We start from the raw sequence: 25,158 nt of genomic DNA, 5'->3' as shown, positions 1-25,158 counted from the left end.
GGCCGCCAGCTACCCGACTCTTTCGGCCGATAATCGGATCTGCAGTTACTTTATTTACTTGATACTAGTCGTCCGTTGGCAGGACGGAACCCAAGGGATGCACCCTCATCAAAAAGCGTCGATGCATCGATCCCGTTCCGGCAGAGAGAAGAACCTGGATTCATCGCAACTTTCTTCTTTCGAGTTTCCGAGGCGTATGCTAGATCCCGTCTGTTTAAAGACAGATTTGATTCAGAATGGTGTTTTAAAGACCAAAATTTACATTTTCCATTCAAAATCTGTATTAAACTAGAATAGCCCCACTTTTCCATAGCTATCTCCTTCTTATGTCGATTTCGTTGTTTACTAAACTCATTTTAGCGGTATGTAGTCATTGAGAGAAGTTCGGGGGGATTATCTTTTTTTATTAGATTTCATGCCTTCCTTAATCTGAAAGACAAGCACTGAACACCTCAGATCTGAAGGACAAGCACTCAACGCGTTAAATCTGAAGGACAAGCAGTCATCACATCTATCGGAGGATTTGAACATTACTCTTTCCAAATGTTGCATGAATTTCGCCACAAGTAAGAGGTATTTCTATTAATAGTATCGTTCCATAACCTTAATAATAAAATACAGAAAATTTATAGATATTTCTTAATTTGTTAATTGAAAAATGACTGTTCTCAAATACAGTTTTAATTAATTCTCTAGTAAAGAAAGCTCTTTTTCATAGAATAACGACAGTAAATATCTCCTCCAATTTACTCTGATAAATATATACAGTTAAACTTTGTGCAGAGTCTAAAAATGTTTTGGGCGCATCGAAATTGTGAGATTTTTCATATGAGTTTGTTTCAGATGAGGTATCGTCCAAAATGTCAAAAGAATTAATTTTTCGTGTCTAGTAACATTTGGTCTCTATAACAATGCCTTTGGGTATTCTGTAATGTGGACGGATATGTTTTTAAATGAAATTTGTAGCCACAAAATTTCTTCTAAATACTTTGTTTTATTTTGATCAATTCATTAGGGCAGATACTCTTCTAATTTTTGACTTCACAAAATTAAATAACTTAACAACTATAGTAAATCTATACATATTTCCCGATATGCTACACAAATCAAAAAGCTCACACTTTCTTTTTATTTTCGCCACCAGAAATAACCTCAGTTAAAAGATTTTAAATAAATGTTCCTAAATTATTATAGATACAAAATGTCATTCGTTGAACAAGCGAATTTTAAGTTATAATCCATATGTTTGAACACAACATGGAAACATCGAGATAAAGAACACTGAATTGCATCAAGCAACATCACTCAGTACCTTAAATTCAATGACACTTCATCTTGTCTTACTCTAAACGTAGTTAAAATTATAATTTCAGTAGATTTCCTTTCATTCCCGGTTAGCCCAAAATCATTGCTATTCGGATAGCAGCTATAAATAATAATAATAATAATAATAATAATAATAATAATAATAATAATAATAATAATAATAATAATAATAATAATAATAATAATAATAAAAAACACAGGAAAGAGGAATAGTCCGTATTACAATTAACAAAATGTACTATAAACAAGTTACCTAGCTGTTATCATACTCATTTTCTTCTCCTTTTCCATTTACCTTAGAAATTTGGCTTGATTCTGATTGTAATTGTAATTTTTCTAACGCTCCTCAATAAACTAACTCAAAATCTTTTTTTTTTTCTTTTTTTTCTTTTTTTAATAAGGATAGTTTAATCCGCTACTGTGTTAACCGGGAGTTGACTCTAGTCAGTTAGTTGTCGTAGGAGTTGACTCTACTCTAGTCTTGTCAGTTAGTTTTCTATATAATTTGTTTCATTTTTTTCCCGCTTACTATGAAAAGATAAATTTTTACTTACAAACTGTTTTCCAATGTATGAAATTTTGACCTCCAGCAGACTTTCGAGTTCACTTTTTGGTCATGTATTATTATTCAGTATATAAATTTCAGATAGTTTGGGAGAGGGGATTTCAGTGCTAACAAGGATGAAACAGAGAGGGGAGAGTTTATGTTGTAAGGTATTTCTCCCGCCTTCCTAGCGCGTCTTCGTGGTGTAGTGGTTCTGCATGGGCTGGTATTCCAGAGGTCAGTGGTTCGATTCCCGGCGAAGGCGTTTGCTATTTTTCATCTCTCGCTTCCAAAAAAGTACCTAATGTCTCTACAGTGTTTCCACGCCCAGGAGATTTGGCGATTGGGTCCCCTAAAAAGCCCAGTCGCCCTTTAAAAAGGGGAGTATATAAGGTATTTCTCCCGCTTTCCTAGCGTGCCTTCGTGGTGTAGTGGTCAGCACACTGAGCCGGTATTTCAGAGGTCCGTAGTTCGATTCCCGGCGAAGGTGTTGCTAATTTTTCATATTGCCTGCTTCAAAAAAAATAATAAAATAAAATAAACATAATGTCTCTACAATGTAGCACATCTTTACTTTGGTGACTTATAATTATCCCCATTAATTCAATATCTGCCCTTTTTATTTGATGTTTTTAGAGAAAAAGTAAGAAGAAACACACGCTACTTCTCCACAGAGAAAATACAATTCTAAGGAAATTTTAGAATATATTTAAAGAAAAAAGTAATATGAATTATTAAAGTTTCCGGGAGAGTGGCTTTATTTGAAAGTGTAGTTTAGAGGAATGAGTGTTACTTTGTTATACTAAATCCTGTTTACTATCTGGACGGAGTACCATATCAGCTTACCAACTCTTTGAGACTAAGAAAAAGTTCCCTGCCTCCGGATCCCCGCTGAAGAAAGTGCTTGAAACTCTAGGAAATGGAGGATTTTGCTTTTGCCTTTTTCTTTATTTGTAAGAGCCCCCAAAAGAGCTTAGAAAGATAGTCCTCCCTTGCTTTATTGCAAACAAGTAAACCAAACAAAACCCAACAAGAACATGATTGCTACAGAAACCCATTTATCCTTACAAAATGGGCTATTTAGTTGGGACAACAAATTTTAACTTTCATCTTCAAATACTTTGAAAATTTTGGATATAAAATAAATATTACATAAAAGTATGATAAGAGGTGAAGTAAGAAAAAATTACATTGATATTCACTACATACTTTTATCATGCTTAAATCAAAACTTGTAAATGTTATCCAGGTATTCAAAACGTTCTCACAAGAACTTTCAAGTTTTAACTTTTAGCTTTTGATAAATATATATGTAATGATTTTTAGAAGATAACACCAGTTTTACTTCTTAATCACGGTCGAGAAGTTTAGAGAGATATTGCTGGGATACAATTAGGATGTGTAACAGATGGATAGAATTTGGAAAACCACGAATAGTTGGATATTCATCACATAGCTTTATTTTCTTGAACAATAATTTCTCAAAACTAATTGTTAATTCACACATCAGTATGGGTGCGACAAATACCATACGTTTTATGTACAATTTATAACATGTAGAAACAACAGACAATACAGCTAAGTGATCAGACACGCTCTAGCAGGGCAATAACGAATAGAAAAGTAACTGCGTATTTCGGCAAAGGGCTACATAATATAATAGTCGAATCCTTTGCTTAAGTTCTGAACAGCAACTGGACAAGATCATACGGCAATGCAGATGACATATTGGGGTTAGTTTTTTAAGTGACGCAGTTTAGATTCCAGAAAGGGGTCGTAGCTAAATTATAGTAACTTTGTGTTTCTTATTTTTTATCTTACATATACATATGTAATATTAAATAGTTTTCCGATGATGGATGCTAAAGATGAAAGCTGATTCATGAAGAAGTCGCTGCATCACAATCAAAGCTAGATGTTGCACGAAGAAGGCAGTTCTGGCCAGTTTAACACTTCCCTATTCTTCTTGACAAAGAATTTTTAACATGAAATATATACAGCTTAATGCGTGCAACCTGATATCTCTTAAGTGATCATTCGTGCTATTTTTATACTTTTATGAAGCGTTATGTAAGTACTTGAGTTAATAGTTTTATATAGAAGACATGTGATAAAGTTAATTTTGAAATGGCACTGTTTAAAGAGATTTATTATTAGCATGTGATTATTTTTTGTATAGAACGGGAAACAACTAAATTAAAAAGAATAATTAAGGGACTAATGCGAATTGAAAACAGTACTTTATCTCGCATGTGACACAAATATATAAGAGTCAACATATCAGTTATTGAATTTCAGAAAAGATATTAATATAATTACCTGTACCATAGTTAATATCGTTTTTCCTTTCTAGAAAAATATTAGCAAATATTCTTAGCTGAATAACTTTAGTTTACGTAAAATTCACGATTGTGCGTAAATGATTACAAGCTATCATTATCTATATCATACTTTATAATAGCTGTATTGTAAAGCTTTTATTTACTTTTCCCCCCTCTCCTTGATGCTTCATTTTTATTATCCCAATAGTTTCTACTTCGTTGCTTGCATCATCGATGATAAAGCGTCTATGGCTGGCTGTCTTCCGTTTTTTTAACCCTGTCGTTGCATACATTCTTTACTGCGGTTTGAAAAGCGTTACCTTTATACAAGGTAAACTGCTAGATCTCAGGGTTATTGCCACTAGATGTAACATGAGATTTTTAATTTAATTTTCAAATTAAAACTTTAGCCACCTTAACTAATTGAGCAATTCAAATGTAACTAAGATGTATATTTGTTTTCTTTTTAATAATATCTCGACTTTAACGTAAAATATATCTAATTAATATGAAATATGTATATCTAACTTATAATTTTTATATACACTGCATTATTACTTTAATTAACAAAAATTATTTCTAATACTCTATTATATATACATAGACACATGGAGTAATCATTTGCTCGCCATCTAATATTATATTTTCTAGTTTAGTTCAGACTTCAATTACAGCATTTGCAATAAAGAAAAAAGTACCATATTAATAATATCTCTAAGTAATGTAATTTATAATAAATCTAGTCCATATGATTTATAACTGCCAAACTTACAATACGATTATAAAAATTTTCACCTATACTGCAATTAATGAAACATACTTTCACTGCCTTTATTAGACAATTTTCATTTCATTACTATGTTTTCAACACAATATTTCAATATTATTTCAAGTTCTTCAGGAAATAAATTCCTCTCAATTGAATTTATCAAGCATCTAAAACTACACTTTTTAATTTAATGTTTTTACTTACAACTTTTATTTACTTTATTATTGCTGGATTATCATTAGTATTATTTAGTTTACAGCAAAACACACGTGGATTAGTAGTCTAAGAGGGAGAATACCTTTGTGAAGGATGTTGTAAGAGAAACGGTTTGACTTTGTTTTAGTTATGGCAAAGCATGAGCTATCTGTTTATTCCAGGGCTATCAAAGTACCCTAGGGCTATCTGCCTAAGCGCAGGGATGCCTTCGTGAAGGACTTTTTAAGGGAAACTGTCTCGTATACTCATTACACATGGGGAAAACCCCGAAAATACTCATACAGCCATCCCGTTCACCTGGCATCAAACCCAAGTCGGAACTACCAGTGTTCAGACATTTTATTGCTCGGCAGCTGGTGGGCTGTGTGGAGACTACTGTGGTGTCTCAAGGAACGGAAGTATTTTTCGCGCAGCTGACTTTAAGGAGGCAGAACTTTTTCGCATGCAGTGGGTTAGTTTTTCTCCATTTTTCGCGCAATTGGTCTATACTGTTTTAGGCTATTTCAGGGTATGAACAATTATTACATAAACTGTATTTAATAATCAGTAAAAAGTAATAAGAAATTAAGTTTTTACCCAGAGAAGCTAAAATTCTGAATAATAGAGTAACTGGTTGTTTTCCAGCTCTACATTTCACAAACAGGTTAGGAAGAATTAAATGTTCAAGAATATATTATTAATTTTAAACTAAAGTGTAAAATTTATAAAATGCTACATTCTTTTCATGTTAAGAGTTAAGGATTACGAGCTTCACTATTCAAACAACGAAAAAAACAAATTTTTAATAATGATTTAGCCTGATTACCAAGGAAAGATACCATTTTTCACTGCGTTCGAGATCTTCTAGTACCTAAAATGTAAAGAAATATTCTTATGTAAAATGTAAAATACGGCTTAAAAATTTACATTGACGTAGATTTTAAAATCTTTAATTAATTAAAACTCTGCTTTAAATAAATCTAGAAATCGATAAATTATTATTTTTAAAATCTACGCTAATCTAAATTTTTTTCTTCAGGGGCCCTAATTTTACGTAAACTGAGTTATTAAATTTTTTACGCTGTAATGTTATAAGTATCAAGAATCTGTTTATATTCAGATTACATTTGATACAAAACCTCTTCCAGAACATGTTATAAAAATGAATATTGTTGGGGTTTAGGAGTAACGAAGTAAGTTGCAGGGGAATTTTTCAAGTGTTCACTCTTTTACACTGCAAGACAACTAATTTACGACAACTTACAGATGGAATCTAAAGTAACCAGCTACAATTTGTTTCTTCATTAATTACAAAATGAAATGAAAACGTGTCAGATAAATTTGCCAACATGGTTTAAAAACATGTCATGGTCACCATATGTTTTTTTTTTTAAGTAGATAAAGAAGATATTTGCTGGTACTTAGTCATGTTAGAAACTTACCTGGTGGTGTCTTTCTAGGCAGCCTGTTGGAATTATCCAGAGGTATCCCGAAAATAGGCCCTGGTGGTAAGTAGGATAGTGGTGTACCGGTGGCGACCGCTCGAAGACCAATAGCAATAGCGTCCTCGGCCGCTTGTTGGCGTTTCAGGGCCACTTGAGCTGCCATAATTCTTTGACGCTCGGCGATGAGATTACATTTTGCACACGCGCATTCTCGAAATCGACACATCCGCTTATGACCCTTGAGCCATGATATTACGCCGTGATTACGACACCGGGCACATTTCGGCCGCCGAACTCCTCTGCCGAGATCGGGGGACTCCATCCGCACGGGTTCACAGCACGGGTTCTCCGTACGGAACCCGTTCTCCGCATGGGTTCCGTACAGAAAGAAGCCCTGGAAAGAAGAAACAGAACTCATTCAGATTCCGGCTGAACGACAGAAAAATTTAATGTTGAGTTGCAGAGTTTAAGTAACTAATATCTCGTTTCCTTCTCCAAGACAATATAAATATCATTCTATTTTTTCACTTCTGATTAAAAAGGATTCACTTCCATTTGCTGGTATTTCGGAAGTCATGAAAATAACACATAGTAAACGATAAGATAATCACAACAACTGAAACACTGCACCAGGCTGTTTATCATAAAATATTAGAAAAAAATCTTGTTACTGTATTACATAATTAACTATTAACATTTGAAAAATTCTTCAGAAGGGACATTGGAAGCAATTATTTTGAAATACTTCAGAATTTTTTCCAAGGGGTATAGTACGATATGTTTGTTGTATAGTTCCACTTGATGAAGACTTTAGGCTTTGAACTACAAAGCATAAGTATTATTTGTACAATTAGGAATCTATACCAATTTCTAGACATCTTTTCTTATTACGCAAGGATTTATTTTCGAGCAAAAGTAGTCGAGAATATCCTTAATAAAATACAAAAGTTGAATACAAGAAACTGAGCCCATGAAGGAAAAAAAAAAAAAAAAAAAAGAATAACTTGTAGTTAAAACATTTTCCCAAACTTTCATTTCGAGAAATTTCACATATGCAACTACTAGACTTTGGGGAGTTTAACATATACCACTTTTCGAGAAGCATTACCCAATTCTTAATTTAAACAGAATTTATAGAATTTTTAATAATTCGTTTTCTAAGAGGTTATTAGTGAGACTTATGAAATTTTCTGAACTATATATACACCATATTTAATCTACCCAGTTTTATAATGTATGCATTTTCAAGGTTTTTTTATTAATATTTAAAATATTAATTTTTTTAAAGATACTTGTTTTTAAATACTTTCAATTTATTTTTAAAAAATTCTTAAAAAGGAAATTAAGGATGCATATGTTGAATATCTAATAATGTGTGTTATTATTAGAATATTCGCCTGCTATAATTGGTCTGACTACGTCAGACAAGTGAGCATAAGCTACAACAACATATATAGCTCTAGCAGCAATGAAACACAATTTATTGTAATGAAAATAAAGTGCAATTTTTAATAGACCTTATTGTGTCTTTTATATGCCGGTAAAATGCAACTGAATAAATTTTTATCGCAGCAAGGTAATTCAACATAAAAAGCAAGTATCTTATAAGGTATTTCTACCGCTTTCCAAGCGTCCTTCGTGGTGCAGTGGTTCTGCACACTGGGCGGTATTCCAGAGGTCCGTGGTTCGATTCCCGGCGAAGGCGTTGTTAACTTTTCATCTTGGCTGTTAAAAAAAAAAAAAAAAAAAAAAAAAAAAATCCTAATGTCTCTACAGTGGCGCCCGAACTAAAAGGGTTGTGGATGATGATTCTACACACCCAGGATTTGGCGACTAGCTTCCCTAAAACCTTAGTCGCCCTTTAAAAAGGGGAGTATATAAGGTATTTCTACCGCTTTCCAAGCGTCCTTCGTGGTGTATTGGTTCTGCACACTGGGCCGGTATTCCAGAGGTCCGTGGTTCGATTCCCGGCGAAGGCGTTGTTAATTTTTCATCTTGGCTGCTTCCAAAAAAAATATCCTAATGTCTCTACAATCTATTTAGATTGCAGAGGCACAGAGCACAAGAAAAATCGGAGCCTCTTAGTTTTGGTTGCAGATTTGACACATGAAAATAAAAGGAAGCGCACGAAAGAGTAAATTTGCTCCGCAGAACTAAATGAAATGCATGAAATTATAAGAAATAAGATATTTGCGTAAACATTCAGGCTGAAAGTCATATTATTAGCACTTTCTATTTTTCTTTTTCTTTTCTTTCTTTCTTTTTGAACTCCGTTAAGGAGTTTAAGTGATTAAAGTATTTCTTCATAAGATCTTTTCTCTTTCATTCAGTTTCAAATGCAATGTTTCAGCTGGGCAAACGTAATTCTATTTTAAGATAGCTTAAAACTTGCGTAGATTCAAAATTATTTATTATCTCAGCTAACGTTAATTAAAAACTTAGTTTAAAAAATTATGTAACTTGTTATATAACAGCACTCAAATGTAACTTCCCCAGTCTGAACTACGGAGCGGTGATAAATGCACCGAAAGTGACACGTGAGCAGAATTTTGTGGACGCAGATTTTTATTTCTTTTACAAGGTGCTACGTCTCCACAAGAACGCAAAATATATTTCAAGGAAAGAGTTGTAAAAATATCCTTACAGTATGGTGTAACTTTGAAAAATAAATAAACAAGTAAAAGTTTTTTAATCCCTTATTGACAAAATGGAATTTGTGAAACAGAAAAAAAATGGATTTTTGAAATTTTTCAAATGGTTCGACAAGCTGATAGAAATCTAGTGCTATAGCAAAAAAAAAAAAAAAAAAAAAAAAGAGTTAAATAAAAGGATTTCTGCCTATGAATATAGGCACAAAGAGATACCGATATTATTTTAGGTGTTGCTGAAGGAAAAAAAATCTGCTTAAAAAATATCCATTAATTTAATTGCTTGCAAAGATTCTTTCCACGTAATTTCTCCCGAAACTTGATTTTAATTCTGCTCTTTTTATAAAAATTTAGGAAATAGTATCGAAGTCTAGATACAGTAATATAAATGGATAACCGGTACGGAAATCAGAATGATTGATCATTGAATTCATTATGTTTTCATAAAGGAATGTGCACGACACCCCTAGCACATAAACACGGCACCAGACTAATTGGAACAAATATTGATGGATATGGTAAAATCATCAAATACATCAAATCATCAAATACAACTTGTGAATCCATTGCTAATCTCACACAGCAATAGATTAGCAATGGATTCACAAGTTGTATATATGCTTTTCAGGTTTTTCTGGTCAAGTCAATTTTATAGGTTATTATTAGATTGTCCTTGGAAAGACTCCTACGCATTTTATTGAGTATAATATTGCATTACAGTAGCAATAGAAACATTTTTATTCTTAAACAAGAAAGCAATTTGTGTTCTTGAAAACTGGGTTTTCCCATTCTCTAACGCAAATAAATTTGATTTTTCTATTGGTATCCTTATTGCTTATTGGTCTGCATCAGATATCTAACAAACATTGGATGTGCCATCCAGCCGGGATAGTGGTTAGAGACCCTGACTACCGTACCAAAATGTCCCAGATTTGAATCCTGGAGAAGGCATAGATATTTGTAAATGTATTGTGTCTGTGCGCCATGAGGCAGATTATGTCGAAAGTCCTCTTGAGAGATTGATGGTAAGGGGTGGGAGACCCGGGGTGATCTTCAAACTTGGGGGCGGAACTGAGCAAAGTCGTACTTTCACTTGTATAGTGCAGAAGGCTTTTGCCAATGGACAGGCACAGTCTTCACTCCTGGCCACGATGAATTTCGTAAGTTCGGTCTGATTTCAGACAAGCGACATTAATCATAACTACAATAACATTGGACGTTAAATTCAATTTCAGGCTTTCGATTTTCCTTGAAAGACTTATTCTTTTTACAGCATTCCAAGCTCAGTTTTTTTAATTTTCATTTCTTCCAAGAACATTAATTACAGAAACTAAAGTTACATAAAGTAAAGTCATCCAAGAATCGTACATGCTATTGCTTGGCAATAAATCAAATCTGTAATGTAAATTGGTTCTAATCTATGTCCACAATATAGTACTTCGACTATGATTATAAAGTTAACTCTCAAACAATCTCTTCAATTTCATTCTTCAAACCTTTTCACTCTTTAAATTAAATTATTTTATTTGCTTTAAAAATATAATACTTCTTAAAAGTATAACGTGTAAAACTTCATAATTTGAACTAATAGCTAAGTATAATTTTTTGCGTTTCAGTGTTATCTTTATTAGCGGTTAGAATATCATCAGTACACATTAAATAGAATTTTTATTCTCTCTAAAAATGGAATAGATATAAATCAGTTTTATACTAAGTGAAGAAAATAAAAGTACTTGGTTAGTTTTTAGCAATTTTAAATTCAGCATTAAATCTCGCAACTTGTGTTAGTCAATAGGCAGATTTCCTTAATATAAAAATTTGGATTTCTTCAAGTTTTTATAATTTTCAGGCTTTCTTATACTTATTGTATGTTTCACAACAGGTACATGACTTTATCTTTTGTTTGAAATGCACTTCAGCATCAAAACTATAACTTTTTTGCCATTAATCATGATTTCTATTTTTCCAAGTTTCGTTCAAAGTTATAGTTTATATTAAAATGTCATTTTGAGCTGATTGCTTTTTCTAACCAGAAAATTTGCAAGTTTCCGGGTGTTATTTTGTCCAACCTTAATTTTTGTATGGGTAAGTTTCAGGAACTTTCTTTTACTCTTAAAGTTTTCGCATTTCACTCCGTGAATTATGCCTCCTTTATTTTTCAAACATTTTCCTTTTTTCTTATGGTATTTTTTTCATAGGTTTTTCCAATCTCCTTAATTCTCTGCTATTATTATGTCAAAGATTTCCTTTACGTTCTTTTCAGGTTTAATTATCATCTTGTTCTTAAATCTTCTTTTGTATCTATACATGATAATTTAAATACCCTAAATATGTTGAGTATTGTGTGTTTTAAAATCTCGATATATTTACAGTACTGTCATGTGAAATATAATAGTCATGTGAAATAATTACCAAAAGTGATGTCATTACCACTATAATCAATTACCACCATTCATGTGAAATATAGTGTTGTACCACTGCATATTATGTCTATATAAATTTTGCTGAGAGATAATTAAAATAGTTTTCTTTTCGATCGTTTCATATTTTCTAATATACCAATTACTATCATAATATATCTTACTTTAAAATTTCTATGATTTTCATGTCTAGATTTTAGCTTAATTGTCTAGATTCCAACAGCGTATGATAGCAGATGAATTACTTTCTGAAGGCCAGTTTTCTGACTTTTTTTTTTTTTTTTTTTTTTTTTTTCTTTTGCTGAAAGGAAGAGGCTGTCGTAGACATTTTAACTCGAAGTCAGAAGGTTCGGAACCATTCAACATACAATTTCTGATGTTCTAATATTTGTACGTTCTATAAATTAATATGAGGCTGTTAACTGAACACGTTTTTCCGGTTAAAATAGTTCTGTACATGTTTACCATCATATTGCTCTCCAATAATCAATCGTGCACCTTTTATTATTCTCTTAAACTAGTTAGCGGAGGCTGTTATATTCATTATAAAAAAATCACTTTTTTATGTTAAATATATTGTATGATAGCCATAATCAATAAAAGGGATAAAATGTTTTTAATTAGAGCTAAACATATTTTGTCACTTATAACCGGTATAAAGTGATATACATATCACTATACTGAATTTCGAACTAATTAACTTTCATTTTGTCTTTTTTAGATAAGCTTTTTCATTTACCTTATATGTGACATAATTCCTTTCCTATACAATTTGCGTCATGTTTACGAATTTTTATGTTTGTCCTATCTACCGAATTTCTTCGCTAACTTTTTAGCACATTGTTGCAGCTTAGTAGAGCAAAGTTCACTTGTGTTTACAACATAAGAAGCTAATAGGATGAAATAAAAGTAATCGGGGAAATTTTTATAATTTTATTAAATGCTGCATTCTCCTTAGTGAAGTTCAAAATCATTTCAAGAAGGCATATGTAGAAAATTATATATTTCTGTAACCTGATGGTAGATGCATACAAATAAACAAATTGTAAAGTTACGTTATGTTTTTAAGTAAAATATTTATTACTCTTCGCTGTATGCTTTACAATTCCTTATAGCTATAAAAGTAGTTTATGCGATTTATAATATATATGAATAATGTGATCGGAAATAATTTATTGAACACTACTAAATTTTTCGTAATTAATGTAAGACATAGTAATAATTGTTGAACCAGAAACACCTTACGTGTTCCTTTAAATACTACCGGTCATGTGAATATACTAATATTGTGCTTGCTGTTTGAAATGTGTTACTAGATTTAATGGTTCTATAAGCAACACGTTCGAGTCAAAAAGAAGCATGTAATTTGCATATTTTACTATAATAAAACTAATGATAAAAGTTGTTCATTTACACATAAATTATTTGCAGAGTTTAAACTTATTCTCTTAAGTGCATTAATGAGAATTCCTTTAAGTGTCATACAGACATTTGGTCTGAATGTTATCTCGCAGTCATTACTAGTTACTTAATGCAGTGGTATCTATCTAAACTACAATGAACTAGTATCTAATTTACGGGAAAGGAATTCTTTCTTAAATTATCATCTATTTTCAACCGGTGACATATACATCTAAAATAGCACTTTCAATTTCAATTCAATAGGCAAATTTAACAATTTGGCATTACCTTTTGTGAGAATGTTTGCTATAAACAAATTCAAACCGTCCACATGTGGACTTTTCTTCCTTATGATTGTCTCTGTCATCCAAGTAGCACGGCAATGTCGTAACGACGTTGCCCCAAACTGGTCGCGGATGTTATTGGAAAACGGTTGCAATATTGTCGTCTTTAAGACACCCAAATGTTCGCGAAACTCGATTGTTTTGCAATCGTTGCAAAGACGTGTTTATTCCGTTTTTGCAGATAAGATTTATGTTGAATATATGTCGTTATTGCTTCTTTCTCACGGTATATTTTGGTTGTGAAAGCATCGTATCGAGACGTCTTAACGACGCCTAAATTTTCGTAGAATTCAACCTTTTTGCAACAGTTGTGAAAACGTCGTTATGACGTCCTTGTGTTACATATTGATTTATGCAGAAAAATAAGCTTAATAATTAATGTATTTTTCTTCTTTTTTTTTAAATTTTCTATTTCTTGTATTTTTCTAAAATTTAAATATTTTATCATTACCTGAAAACTAGAAGATAATACAGTTTTTTCTCTTTAGACTGCATAATTAATAATAGCCTTAATTATTTTCAGTACTTTAACCTATATTTTTTAAATAACTTAAATTCTAACTTATGATTATTTTAGATTTCATCATTTTTTTCTTAATCCTTTAGTATGTAAGTGAGAGTAATTATGAAAGTGGTTATTATAAATATGTAACAATAATAGTAGGTTTGTAAATAAAACTCAATCAGACATAAATAAAAGTGAAGCTATACATGTGGGTAAAGAAAAGAGTGTTTCTGATTATAACAGCATTATCACATTTATTTCTGTTAAATCCCAGAGACAATGAAAATTGCCCCAGTCCTGGTAAATTAGGAAGCGTAAGGTAACATAATCAGTATTTTACCTGAACTCAAGTATAAATTTATTCGCGTTTCATAGTAAAAAATATAACCATTAACTTCTATATCTCCGAGATGTGCAAATGAAAGACTGTATAAAGTAGTGTATAAATGGGATCAAAAATATTTCATACAAAAATATATCTAAATCTAATAACCAAAAACACTCCCCATATTCATATCTAAAATGAAATAATAACCTAACAAACAACATACATGACAGCCCTATTTAAGAAAAAACATGAACTAGTAGTGTTTGAAAGTATAAATAGCTGAAGGAAGGTAACAAAACTAAAATTTCCAATTAATGAAAAAATATTTGCGCTTTTTAAATAGTAAGCATTTAAAAGTGCAATAATTATGGATTTCAGTATTTACTAGTAATGCCGATGTTTCTTAACACCATTTCTTTCGATCATATGTAAATGTATTTACTTACTATTAGTTTCTACATTTTGGAATAGTGGTAGATTACAATGATCATTTCATGCACTTTTTATAATCAATAACTTTTCTTTTGATACTGTATAGAAATAATTTAAATAGTATAGTATACGATAGTAAGCTAGGTACGTTAAAGTAAGCTCTTCGTTAAATAGCACACGATGAAACTTTTTATTTTATTATGAATTTCTTTGTTATCACATGCACATAAAATGTAAGTGAAGAAAATAGAATATGCTTAAATTTAATAAAGAATAAAACCTAATTTCCAACATTCATTAATTGAGATAATCTAATAGACATACATAACAGCAATATTTAAAAAAACGCGAATTACACAGTGTTTGGAAGAATAGCTACCAAAGAACAAGTAATAAAACTGCAATTTGCAATCAGTACAAAAATATTTAGCGTTTTTTAATATTACACATTAAATATCGCATAGTGATAGATTACAATGTTTTATAGTAATCCTAATGTTTCCTTAACACTATTTTTTCGATCATATGCGGAACGTCTGAGAACCAACCTGTTCGTTTAATATGAGTGATATACGATATAGCACTTCGTTATAACCGAATCCGTGTGTCCAAATATTGCACCGCTGGATCACTGAAGATTGGCGAACTCCACTATGTAAGTTTAATCACCAGAAACATAAAACACCAAAACAGAACACTATTTCACTGTGTGGACGATTAGCACGTTGCATTGTAGAGCAGATATTCGCAAACAAAATAAACAGAAATTCGGCATTACCCCCATGGTTTCTCCTCAATTCAAAATATACTGCCATCATTATGTTCTTTTCCATCGCCCTCCAGTATTTCATCTTATTTCTGAAAATAAGATGGAGCCTGAAATTATTGCGCCGTTAACTTACTTGTTCGAATTTGGCAACTAGCCAAAGCGCGCAAGCCTCGAGCTCAGATGTTCGTTTATATAATCATCCAGTAAATAATATGTACATGGAATGTCAATCTCTCGAACAGCAGTTGAGTCTAAACTTTTCAGCCTTTTATATGATGGCAACCTTTCGACGGTTCTTCTGATAATTTAATAGAATCTTTTTTAAATGGCATAGAATTATTTCAACTGAATAGAATTACGAACAATGTTCACAAGATTATATTTACAAAAAAATATTTATTGGGCTCGCTAAAACATTTGTAATGTCAATATCGTGAAATCCCGAGTGTACCGTATACTAGGATTAAACCGAGCAATTTTAAATGCACGGAGATGGACAAAAACGTAACAAATATTTCATCAGAACTTTTATAGGTAATGAATTTCGTATTTTTGTTCACAGTTTCTCTAATTTTGATGTCAGCATTTATTAGTAATTTATCAAAGCCATTAATTTTGTCGTTTTCCATTAAAAGTGTTAATATTTCTTTCTCCTTTTCCATTAATTTTTCCGTTCCGCTTCTCCTGACTGTAGGTGAGTTTCACGTCAGATATATTGGACAGCCGTTAAAATATCTCTGGATATGCAACGTCTTTTAACGTTGGACGTTTACTCGGAACTCTTAAAATCGCCCCATTTATAACCGTGAATACATGTTCACGCACAATCATATCTCCGCGAAAATTGTACTTTTTGCTCTGTATTCGGTAAAAATATTTCATATTATGTCAGCATATTAATTCAAATAAATTCGTTCTTATTTCAAAAATAATAAATAAAGTCATTTCAGCAGTAAAATAATTGCTATCATATGATTTGCATTGATTTCAGAAATATGATTTTTTAAAATATATAAAATGCATAACTTAATAACTTACTTTATAGATTAGTTTCATTTTTAAATGTTTTGCTATAATATTTATAAAAAATATTTTAAGTATTAATTATTTTAACAAAATTTTAACAATAATTTAGCACGTATTTTTAGTGCTAATTAAATTTAATAACTCAAGTGTTTATATTAAATTTATTTTTCATTAAATGAATCTACCTTAGATTAATATATTTAGATGAAATAAAGTAATGAAACATTGGAAAATAAATCTTATGCGGACTTCAGATTCTTCAAAGGGCAGATTTAGTCTCTTTTAATTCAAAAAGTACTATGAAAAAGATGCTTAAACGACCACGTCTAAAAGCGGTCATATCATGACGTTTCAGCGACGTCGACAAATTGCCAAGATGCAACGGATAATATTTTGCGTCTTCGCAACGTTGTAAAGACGTCGTAAAAGTTACCCCGACCACTTTGCAATCTCTCGGACCAGTTTGCAACGTTTTTACGACGTTGCCGTGCTACTTGGACATTGTCTAATAACCATCTCATTATACCAATGAATTATTCTTTAAGCGTTTTAGGTAAAATAGCATTTATGTCTTGACTTGCTTTCCTAATTTTACTCTCTCTGTTTATTAACATTTCTTTAAGAATATTCTATATCTTTTGTATTTTGCTTGCATTTAATTCGGGTTTTCTTATATTTCTTTTAAAATTTTATCTCCAAATCCCGTATTTCTTTTTACTTTCGGAGACAGATCAACATTCATATGTGTATTTAAGTGATAAAAAAAAAACTCATCACTTAACTGCATTTTTACTATTTATGCTACCTGAAACCTTAAAAAAATTAAAATTTTCCCTTGGTGAATAGAATTTTATCCACATTCAGAATACGCTTAGAGAAATCTTTTCTTTTTGCATATTCTAATGTTAATGCGATAGTATTCTCATCTCAGGATGCTATAATTAAGGCTGTTTTATTGATTAATTAATTAAGGTAAAGTACTCAAGAGCCTTCAGCTTACAGAGAAAATCCTTGATAGAAGATAACAGACATTGGATCTGAAATATACCATGAAACTCTTAGGGAAACTATGAAACAGCCAGACAGTCTTATCTCCAAATTACGAAACCGAGACGTAACTAAGTATGCTTCGGGGCTATAACCAGTCGACAACTGGGGCTGCCTTAACTTTACTCTGAATTTGCCATTTATTTGGTAAACACTCTTTATGGATGCTTTAACCTTAAATTTCACGCCTGTAAGAATATTTGTTCTTCGATGTTTCACCTTTAGTTTTACGGGGTGTACTTTCATTTATTATTTTTAACATGCAGTATATTTGAATGATGCGAAATAAACGAGAAATTTTATCTTAGAAATAATTACGAGGTATTTCTGATAACTGTTCTTATTAATAGTTTAAAATATATCTACTTCTGCAAAATTTTCCACTGCAAATCGCCAAGTTTGATCATTGCTAATATTTACATTTGAAATGTATTCATACATTCATGTTATTGATTAAGCTTGTAATAATTTAATGCTTCAGGAATCATCAATTTTTATGCTCTTTTAAACAAAGCACTTACAGAGATTCAGACTTAAAATCAGTCGTTCATTGTTAGGTATGAAACAATCTTTAAAAACGACAATAAAATTCTAAAATAAGTCAGATCCTATAGAGTATGAACATTGTGGTGAAAATTAAAAAGAGAATGTATTATTAAAACATAGTTTATAAAATACATAAAGCAACATGTAATTTCGACAAGCCGAATGTATTATTTTTAAAAACTGTATGATTATGGTCCTCTACCCAATGTTTAAATCTAAGGAAAACAATTGCATTTTGTCTTTAAAACGATCGTATAAGTAAAGCTTCACAGCAATATTAACTTCTCAGTTTTTTATTAATAAATTCATTTAATTTTGTACGCTGCTCGATATCAAAATGCTTGCATAAATCGTCATAATGCAAATGATACATAAACACAATTTCCCTGACGAAACCCTAAACTTACTATAAAAAACAATTTTTTTTTTTTTTTTTTTTTTACGTGATACTAAAGGCCGATGCGCAGTTTAATGGATACTTCTCCATATTTTAAGAGTTTTCTCTCTATCAGTTTCCAATCAAATCTACGACAGTATGTATCACGTACGATTAGTATTAGTTTCCAGCTTGCTTTTCTTTATCAGTTTATAATATTTTCAGTCCCTTCAGAACAGAAAAAAATATCGCATTAAGTCTCCTACTTCCCTCCCCAAAAAATCGAACAGCCGTTAAAGGAGAAATTGTTATAAGTGTGTGAAAGAGAAAAGGTTTGATTTTGGGGGAGGGAAAGAATAATCCCATAGGATATGATGAGGAATACTGGAGGAAAAGTAGACTTTTGAAAACAATACAAAAAATCTTAAGTTTGTTAGGAACAGACATACTTATTGAAAATCAATATTTAACTGTTAAAAGCATGATGCTACAAAAATGTGAAACCCTCGGGAAAGATCTCCCTTTTGTTCCGAAATTCGAAACGCGTGACAGCATGAAATTCTAAACTAGATACTTAAATACGAGCTAGGAGCTTTCAATAAATTTCTGACTTCCTTTTTTTTTTCCCCCTTAGTGCTTGCATTTTTTATGACATATAAATTTTTCTAGTTAGTAAAATAGAAGCCTTGTCATATGAACCAATGTTTTTTGAACATACGCTAAGTACAACCTAAGCAAACTTAAAAAGGGCGGGGGAAACTTGGAACTTTATACTAACTTAGAAACTAGCCCTTGCTTCATAAAGGAAAATAGTATCAAGAACAATAACTAAGTTAAAAACATAAGAAAAAGTTGCTAATGTCTGTTGAGACATGCACAGCAATATTACGGTAATTAAATCGTAAAATGAATGTTGTGCTGCCACTTGATTTATCAGTTATCCATAGTAAGTAATTTCCTGCAGCTAATTCAATTTTCAGAATGCTTAATGAATAGCCATCGTAATTTTGCTGTATTCAGTTAAACAAACAAACGGAATGCTTATTAAAAATGTTTATTAACTCGCATACTGAAAAATTCGTTTACAAATCAAATTCATACTGGGTAAGAGATAACTAGATTATTCAGTATGACAGGTACCATATATATCCTATATAAACAAATTTTACAAACAATGCTTTAGTATCTCAAATAAAGGATTTTCTTTCTTTTGCAACAGTTTAAACAGTTAGCGCAGAACTGGATCTAAGATATTAAACCAAGTTCTTTCCGAGAGATTATTATATACACTATACTGTGTATTACATGTTAAAAAATTTTTAGCCTCTTTTTTATATGGTTAACCCTGTTTTACTGAAGTTTCATACATGAAAAGAAATAGTATTTATATATTATATACAAAATATTTTTCTGTACTCTCTTTACTGTTTCCTTTCTATTCATTTCATTTAGTTTCTTTTTCTCCTTTTATATTTAGATTGTAAACCAAGTACATTATTAAAGGCAGAATATTTCATGGCCATAGCATCAAAAATTCATGCTTAATTAATCTTTTAGACCAAGATTCCTTTGCGGTTTGTGAAGTTTCCCTAGCCGTAATTTGAACAATGAAGATTCCAAATTTTATAAGGTTGTTTTCACTTCCTATCCTGTAAGATGTTAATTTCTTTATTTTAAAAAACTCTGTTTCTGCTTGGGAAGAACATTACTGTTTATAATAAAGTGAGAGGGAGGGAATAATAGAAAAATGCATTTGGCTGATGCCTATATAATTCATATCATTTTGGTTACTTCTATTTTTTAAATAAATTTTACATAAAACCGATGCCATGGTTTCTTCTACCCTCCACTTTTTACTAGTTGAAGATCATTTTCAGCCAGTTTTATTTTCAGTGTTGCATGGTTGGGCTTCTTTAATTTTCAGTGATTCATTGCTTCAGAAATATCTTATATGTAGTAAAAGGGTAAGTGTTTCTTCTTTCTTCAATGAAGTAATAAATATGAATTGTCTTGACTTTTATGTATTGGGTTTTTTTCATAATGGGGAATTGCGATTTGCCCACACTAATAAAACTACTATGATTAACTGAACCGGTACAGAAAAACTATTGAAAAATGATTATGAATTTTAAAAAGTGAAAAAAATTGTTCCGAAGGTATTAAAAATTATTCCTAGTAGGAATTGTAACATTTTATAAAGAAATGGACGGAAGATAACAAAAGTTTTATGCATAATATAAAATGTTGAAAGGAAGCAAAAGGTTTCAATTTAAATTTCCTCGACCTACTTAAAATCGTTTTATTACAGAAAATAAATATCTATGCCATTTGGAAGCGCAATTTCCTGACATCAGTCAGACTACTTTGTATTAAAGTAGATAATTCATTTATCAGTTTTACAGATATTTTTCTGTTTCGTCAACGATTAAAGACTGTTTCTTTTAAATATCTCTAAAAAATAATGCCTAGTCTTCGAAATATCGAAAAGGACAATTATTGCTTTAAACTGATTTTAACATGCTGATATATATAGGATATCATCTAATAATTGATATTTTTTACTGATTAAGAAGTGGAAATATTCGAAAAAATGCTTCGTAAGTTCTTGGTTTCCGAATCACTTTCTGGATGGCATCTATTAATTTTTGATAAGTAATAAGCTTTCTGTTAAGTATAGTTCACATTTTCTATGTTTTTGTGCATTCGTTTTATTCTTTAATATATTAAGTATGCATTTACTGTGTACAAAGTAAAAAATTTCGTATGAGTTCAGAACAAATGGATGCAGTTAAGCCCATGTATTTTTATATGAGTTATCTAACATTCTTAAATATACTATATTATGGATGTCCCAAATTCGTATTTTTTATTCTTCTCTTTTTCTAAAATGGTTATTACAATTAGGTACGTTAACAATCTGCTTCACCCCTTTTTTTAATTGCTATAATATCGTTTCAGGAAGTACAGTATATGTAAATAGTAAGTTTTCTGCATAAATTATCCTTTTTAAATCCAAATAAGAGATAGAGAGAATAACTGCAAATTTCTTGTTCGAGGAGAGGTCTTGAATAATCACATCTAAATCAATATAATTAAAAATTAGATAAAGAAAGCTGTGCATTCGGGTTTTTCAACTTATTACAAGTCTATAATTGTATTAGAAATTCCTTATAAATGCCTCGCATAAAAGTTATACATACAACATATTTGTAGTTCATTAAATGATTCGTTAAAATTGCATTATCTGTTTAAAAGAATCTGAATATTTACCCTTGTTTGCATATGAAATTTATTTCTACACTGAAGGTAAATAAGATATCGCTAAAACAAATTTTATAAATTTCACATCGTTTGCTTCTTTTTCTTTTGATAAAGGAAAGTATAATTAAAGAATCTTGAAAAAATCATTCCTGCCGTGAATTCTTCTGGTTTAGTACATTAGACCAGTAACATGAAAAGACTGGTTTGATTCACAGCAAAATCACAGTGGATTTAACAATATTTCCTGTTCCTAATGTCCGCACAGAATGGCTCGACTTAAAAAAGTTTGTCAATAATTCATTACCGACTTCGATTAGCCAACTATTTCTTCATTCTTCCGTTAGCTTGGGGGAAATGTAAGGAATTTAAGACATTCCGATCACGTGCTCATAATTCGTATGTGTAAAGCAAATAGTTTAAAGACCCGGTTCGATTCCCGGAGAGAAAACAACAAATTTAATAAGACCCATCGCTGCTATACCTCTGATATTTTCCGAATCTCCACAAAGATTATAAGGAAAAAAGATTTTCAATCACAGTAACGTGAGCTTGTAATCCTTCACTGTTTCAATACATGGGATTTGAGCAATTATTAACTTTTCAGTATAAATGCAGATAAAACTTATTTGACTAGGAACATCACATAAAAATTTTAACTTACGTAATTTCTCTCCCTTAAAAGAAATATACACGTGTGGTTTAACAACTGTAAATAAAGTTTTAATTCCTTAATTTTTTATTGCATTTTGAGCATAATTTAAAATATATTATTACTTTCAGATTTTTTTTTTTTAAAGTTAAGAAAGCCCCGATAAAATATCTAAATTAAATCCAAAATCTCAGGACTCAGAATTATTTCAGGTCCGCTGCATACGAACTAAATAAAATTTCTGTATGAAAGAAAGCTAAGTACTTTTAGTCTAAAATTTGCAGTCGAAAAGTAAATTTGTATGCACACGGAAGGCTTGCAATGAGTCTTTTAGTAAACTTAACAGTCTTTCAATACTTAGATAGAAAACGAGAATAAGGGAAGAATGAAGAAACCTAACAAAAGATTGCTAAATATAAGCTGTAATTAAGATTACATGAATATTTAGCGCTCAACTTGAGAAAAAGAAAATAGGAATACGTTTATGTTAGCCATTTTCCAATTCTGCCGTTTCAGTAAGCCAAATTGTAAAATCGTTTTTTAATTTTCCATTCTGAGCGTCTACTGCAAACTTACTTCTATCAAGGTTCTATCGTGACCCTAAGTGTATTAATTTATGAAGCAAAGTTTTTGCTTCTGGAATCACCAACAAAATTATCAAATCAGGGTATCAAAATTTATTAATTTTATGTTAAAATAAGAAGTAAAATGTGCCATCTCACTTAGCCAACAGAATGAGTAGACTGCCTCTCCTAATTCTAAACTGAGAGTTTAATTAAATTCTAAATAAACAGATTCTTCGTTCATTCCTACTAGAGTTCCTTACCGATCTCTTCAGAGATTAACGATGACAAACAAAGCAAACCAAAGGTTCTGAAATGTAAATAAGCAATAACGAGCAACCACGGTATTAAATCTACGTTACATATTTAAAAATCTTTAATTATCCTGAAATCTAAGTCTGTTCATCCGCTCATGACATTCGAACTGATTTCTTTTTTTTACATATTTTGGTTACTGTAAATTCCGATTTCCTTCTTTTTTTTTTTTTTTTTTTTTTTTTAATCTTAAATGGTGGAAAGACAGGATGAAAATAAAATAAAGAGTATTGATTCAAATAATAATAATTACATTTCAAAGTCAAAAGATGGAGTTAGATCAGTTAAGTTTCCTTTTGATTCATAAACAAAAATAGTGGCCAATCTTGTAACAGCTAAAAAACAACTTAAAACAGCTTAAAAAACAGCTTTAATAGATTAAAAAACGCTACTTGAAAAAATTCCACAGAAAATATGAGATATTCTTTTTAAAAAACTATAAATTCTAAAATAAAAAAAAAGAAACTCTGGAAAGTAATTGTAACATTCCTTCTTCACAAGTATTACATACACTGGAGAATATTTTAACAATTTTAAACACATTTTAAAGCTTTAAATCCCAAAGCAATATCAAGGTTTAGAGGGGCAGATGCAATCTTCTTTTTTGTTATGTTTAGTAAATAATGTAGATGCAAGAAATGCTAGCATCCCTTTGGATATTTTATTAGTCACCTTGCATAAGTATCTACCCAAAAAGATAGAGAAATATCGGGAAATTAATAGCTAAAGAACCAATAGATAATAAATTTTACTTGTATAAATACTTGTCTATCATTTATTTGTGTAATTGCTTGCTTATCATTTAGATTTTACCATTCAGTCAATGGATTCTTATCTTCCTATTTATAGGAAAAGAGCGTCTCGCTGTAAAATTTATGAATATTTATTTAAAGGGAATAAATTGCATAAAAAAGTTAAACAGCCAGAAGACAACAGAATAAGGGGTATAAAAAATAAAAAGGACCGTTTCGTTATGATCGTAAGTAATTAATGGGATGCACGATAAATATACAAATAGTAAAAATGATCAACACCGAGTTTCCAATCAAAGTTAAGCAATTTTTCATGAAAGTTGGAGCACAGATAAGAAAAGCAAGGAATAAAAAAAATCTTGATTTAGGCATTCTGCTTAAGCGCATAATATGTAAAAGCAATTAACACTAAAATATATAAAATTTTCTAACCTTAGCTTTTCGTCGCTCTAATCAGTCATCCAAAGTTAATTGTAATATTCCCATCATTTGTAATTCTTTCCAGAGATAAAATGAACACAAATCAAAAAAACTTCGTTCTCCTTAGTTTGGGAACCAGCCCAGCCCCCGTTGGCGCGAAACGGAAAGCAGAAGAAATTCGGCTTCTTACCTGTTCAGGGCGTCAGTTGGGGCTGAGTGAGAAAAGGGGCTTGTCTCTTCGGAAGGCGGGGTACGATCGTACCAATCAGAGGTTGCGCAGTTTGTGTCGTCCCCTCGAATCAAAGCGCTTTTCGACACATTGTACACATCCCTTTTCCTCCGTCACTTATTGAACACTGAGAGTGGTTCGCCGTTTGAGTGAAACTTTTGCTATTGCTTTTTGTTTACATTAATCTCCGGATGCGTTTCCGGAAGTCTAAACGAAACATGCTCTTTATGACATTATTTTAGCGTTTCGCCTTTTCGCGGGTGTTGGCTCCAGAGGACAGGCAGGAGTGAATACCTTTCAATTATGGTTCACCACTTTACCGCCAACACGAATATGAAATTCAATCATCTCTCTCCAGTGAGGCTCGAAAATGCATTCTTGCTGTAAAGCAAGTATGTAATTTTGAATTCAGGTAAATGGCATTTCAACAAGCATTATCACAACAATAAGAAGTACGTATTCTTGCGTACATCGTCCTTAATTTTTAATTCAACTTTTTTTAAAATTGTAATTAAAAAAAATTCGTT

At 31.1% G+C, this 25,158-nt stretch overlaps 1 protein-coding gene across 1 annotated transcript in view; it reads right to left on the bottom strand.

Moving 5' to 3' along the window:
- LOC118202788 (doublesex- and mab-3-related transcription factor A2-like) overlaps positions 1-24,552 on the bottom strand; it is a 38,232-nt gene extending 13,680 nt beyond the window's left edge. The window contains exons 1-2 of the mRNA XM_085809222.1: positions 24,415-24,552; positions 6,598-6,994 (exon numbers count right to left, since the gene is read on the bottom strand). Of these exons, the coding sequence (XP_085665348.1) occupies positions 6,598-6,922 (325 nt within the window). The 5' untranslated portion in view covers positions 6,923-6,994; positions 24,415-24,552. The remainder of the gene's footprint in view (positions 1-6,597; positions 6,995-24,414) is intronic.
- Positions 24,553-25,158: the final 606 nt, after the last annotated feature.

This window comes from Stegodyphus dumicola, chromosome X2, assembly GCF_044657685.1.
Source record: "Stegodyphus dumicola isolate Sdum_Otavi_A_Nest chromosome X2, ASM4465768v1".
Classification (NCBI taxonomy): domain Eukaryota; kingdom Metazoa; phylum Arthropoda; class Arachnida; order Araneae; family Eresidae; genus Stegodyphus; species Stegodyphus dumicola.
Note: the sequence above shows the minus strand (reverse complement) of the source record. Positions and strands in the feature narration are given on the sequence as shown.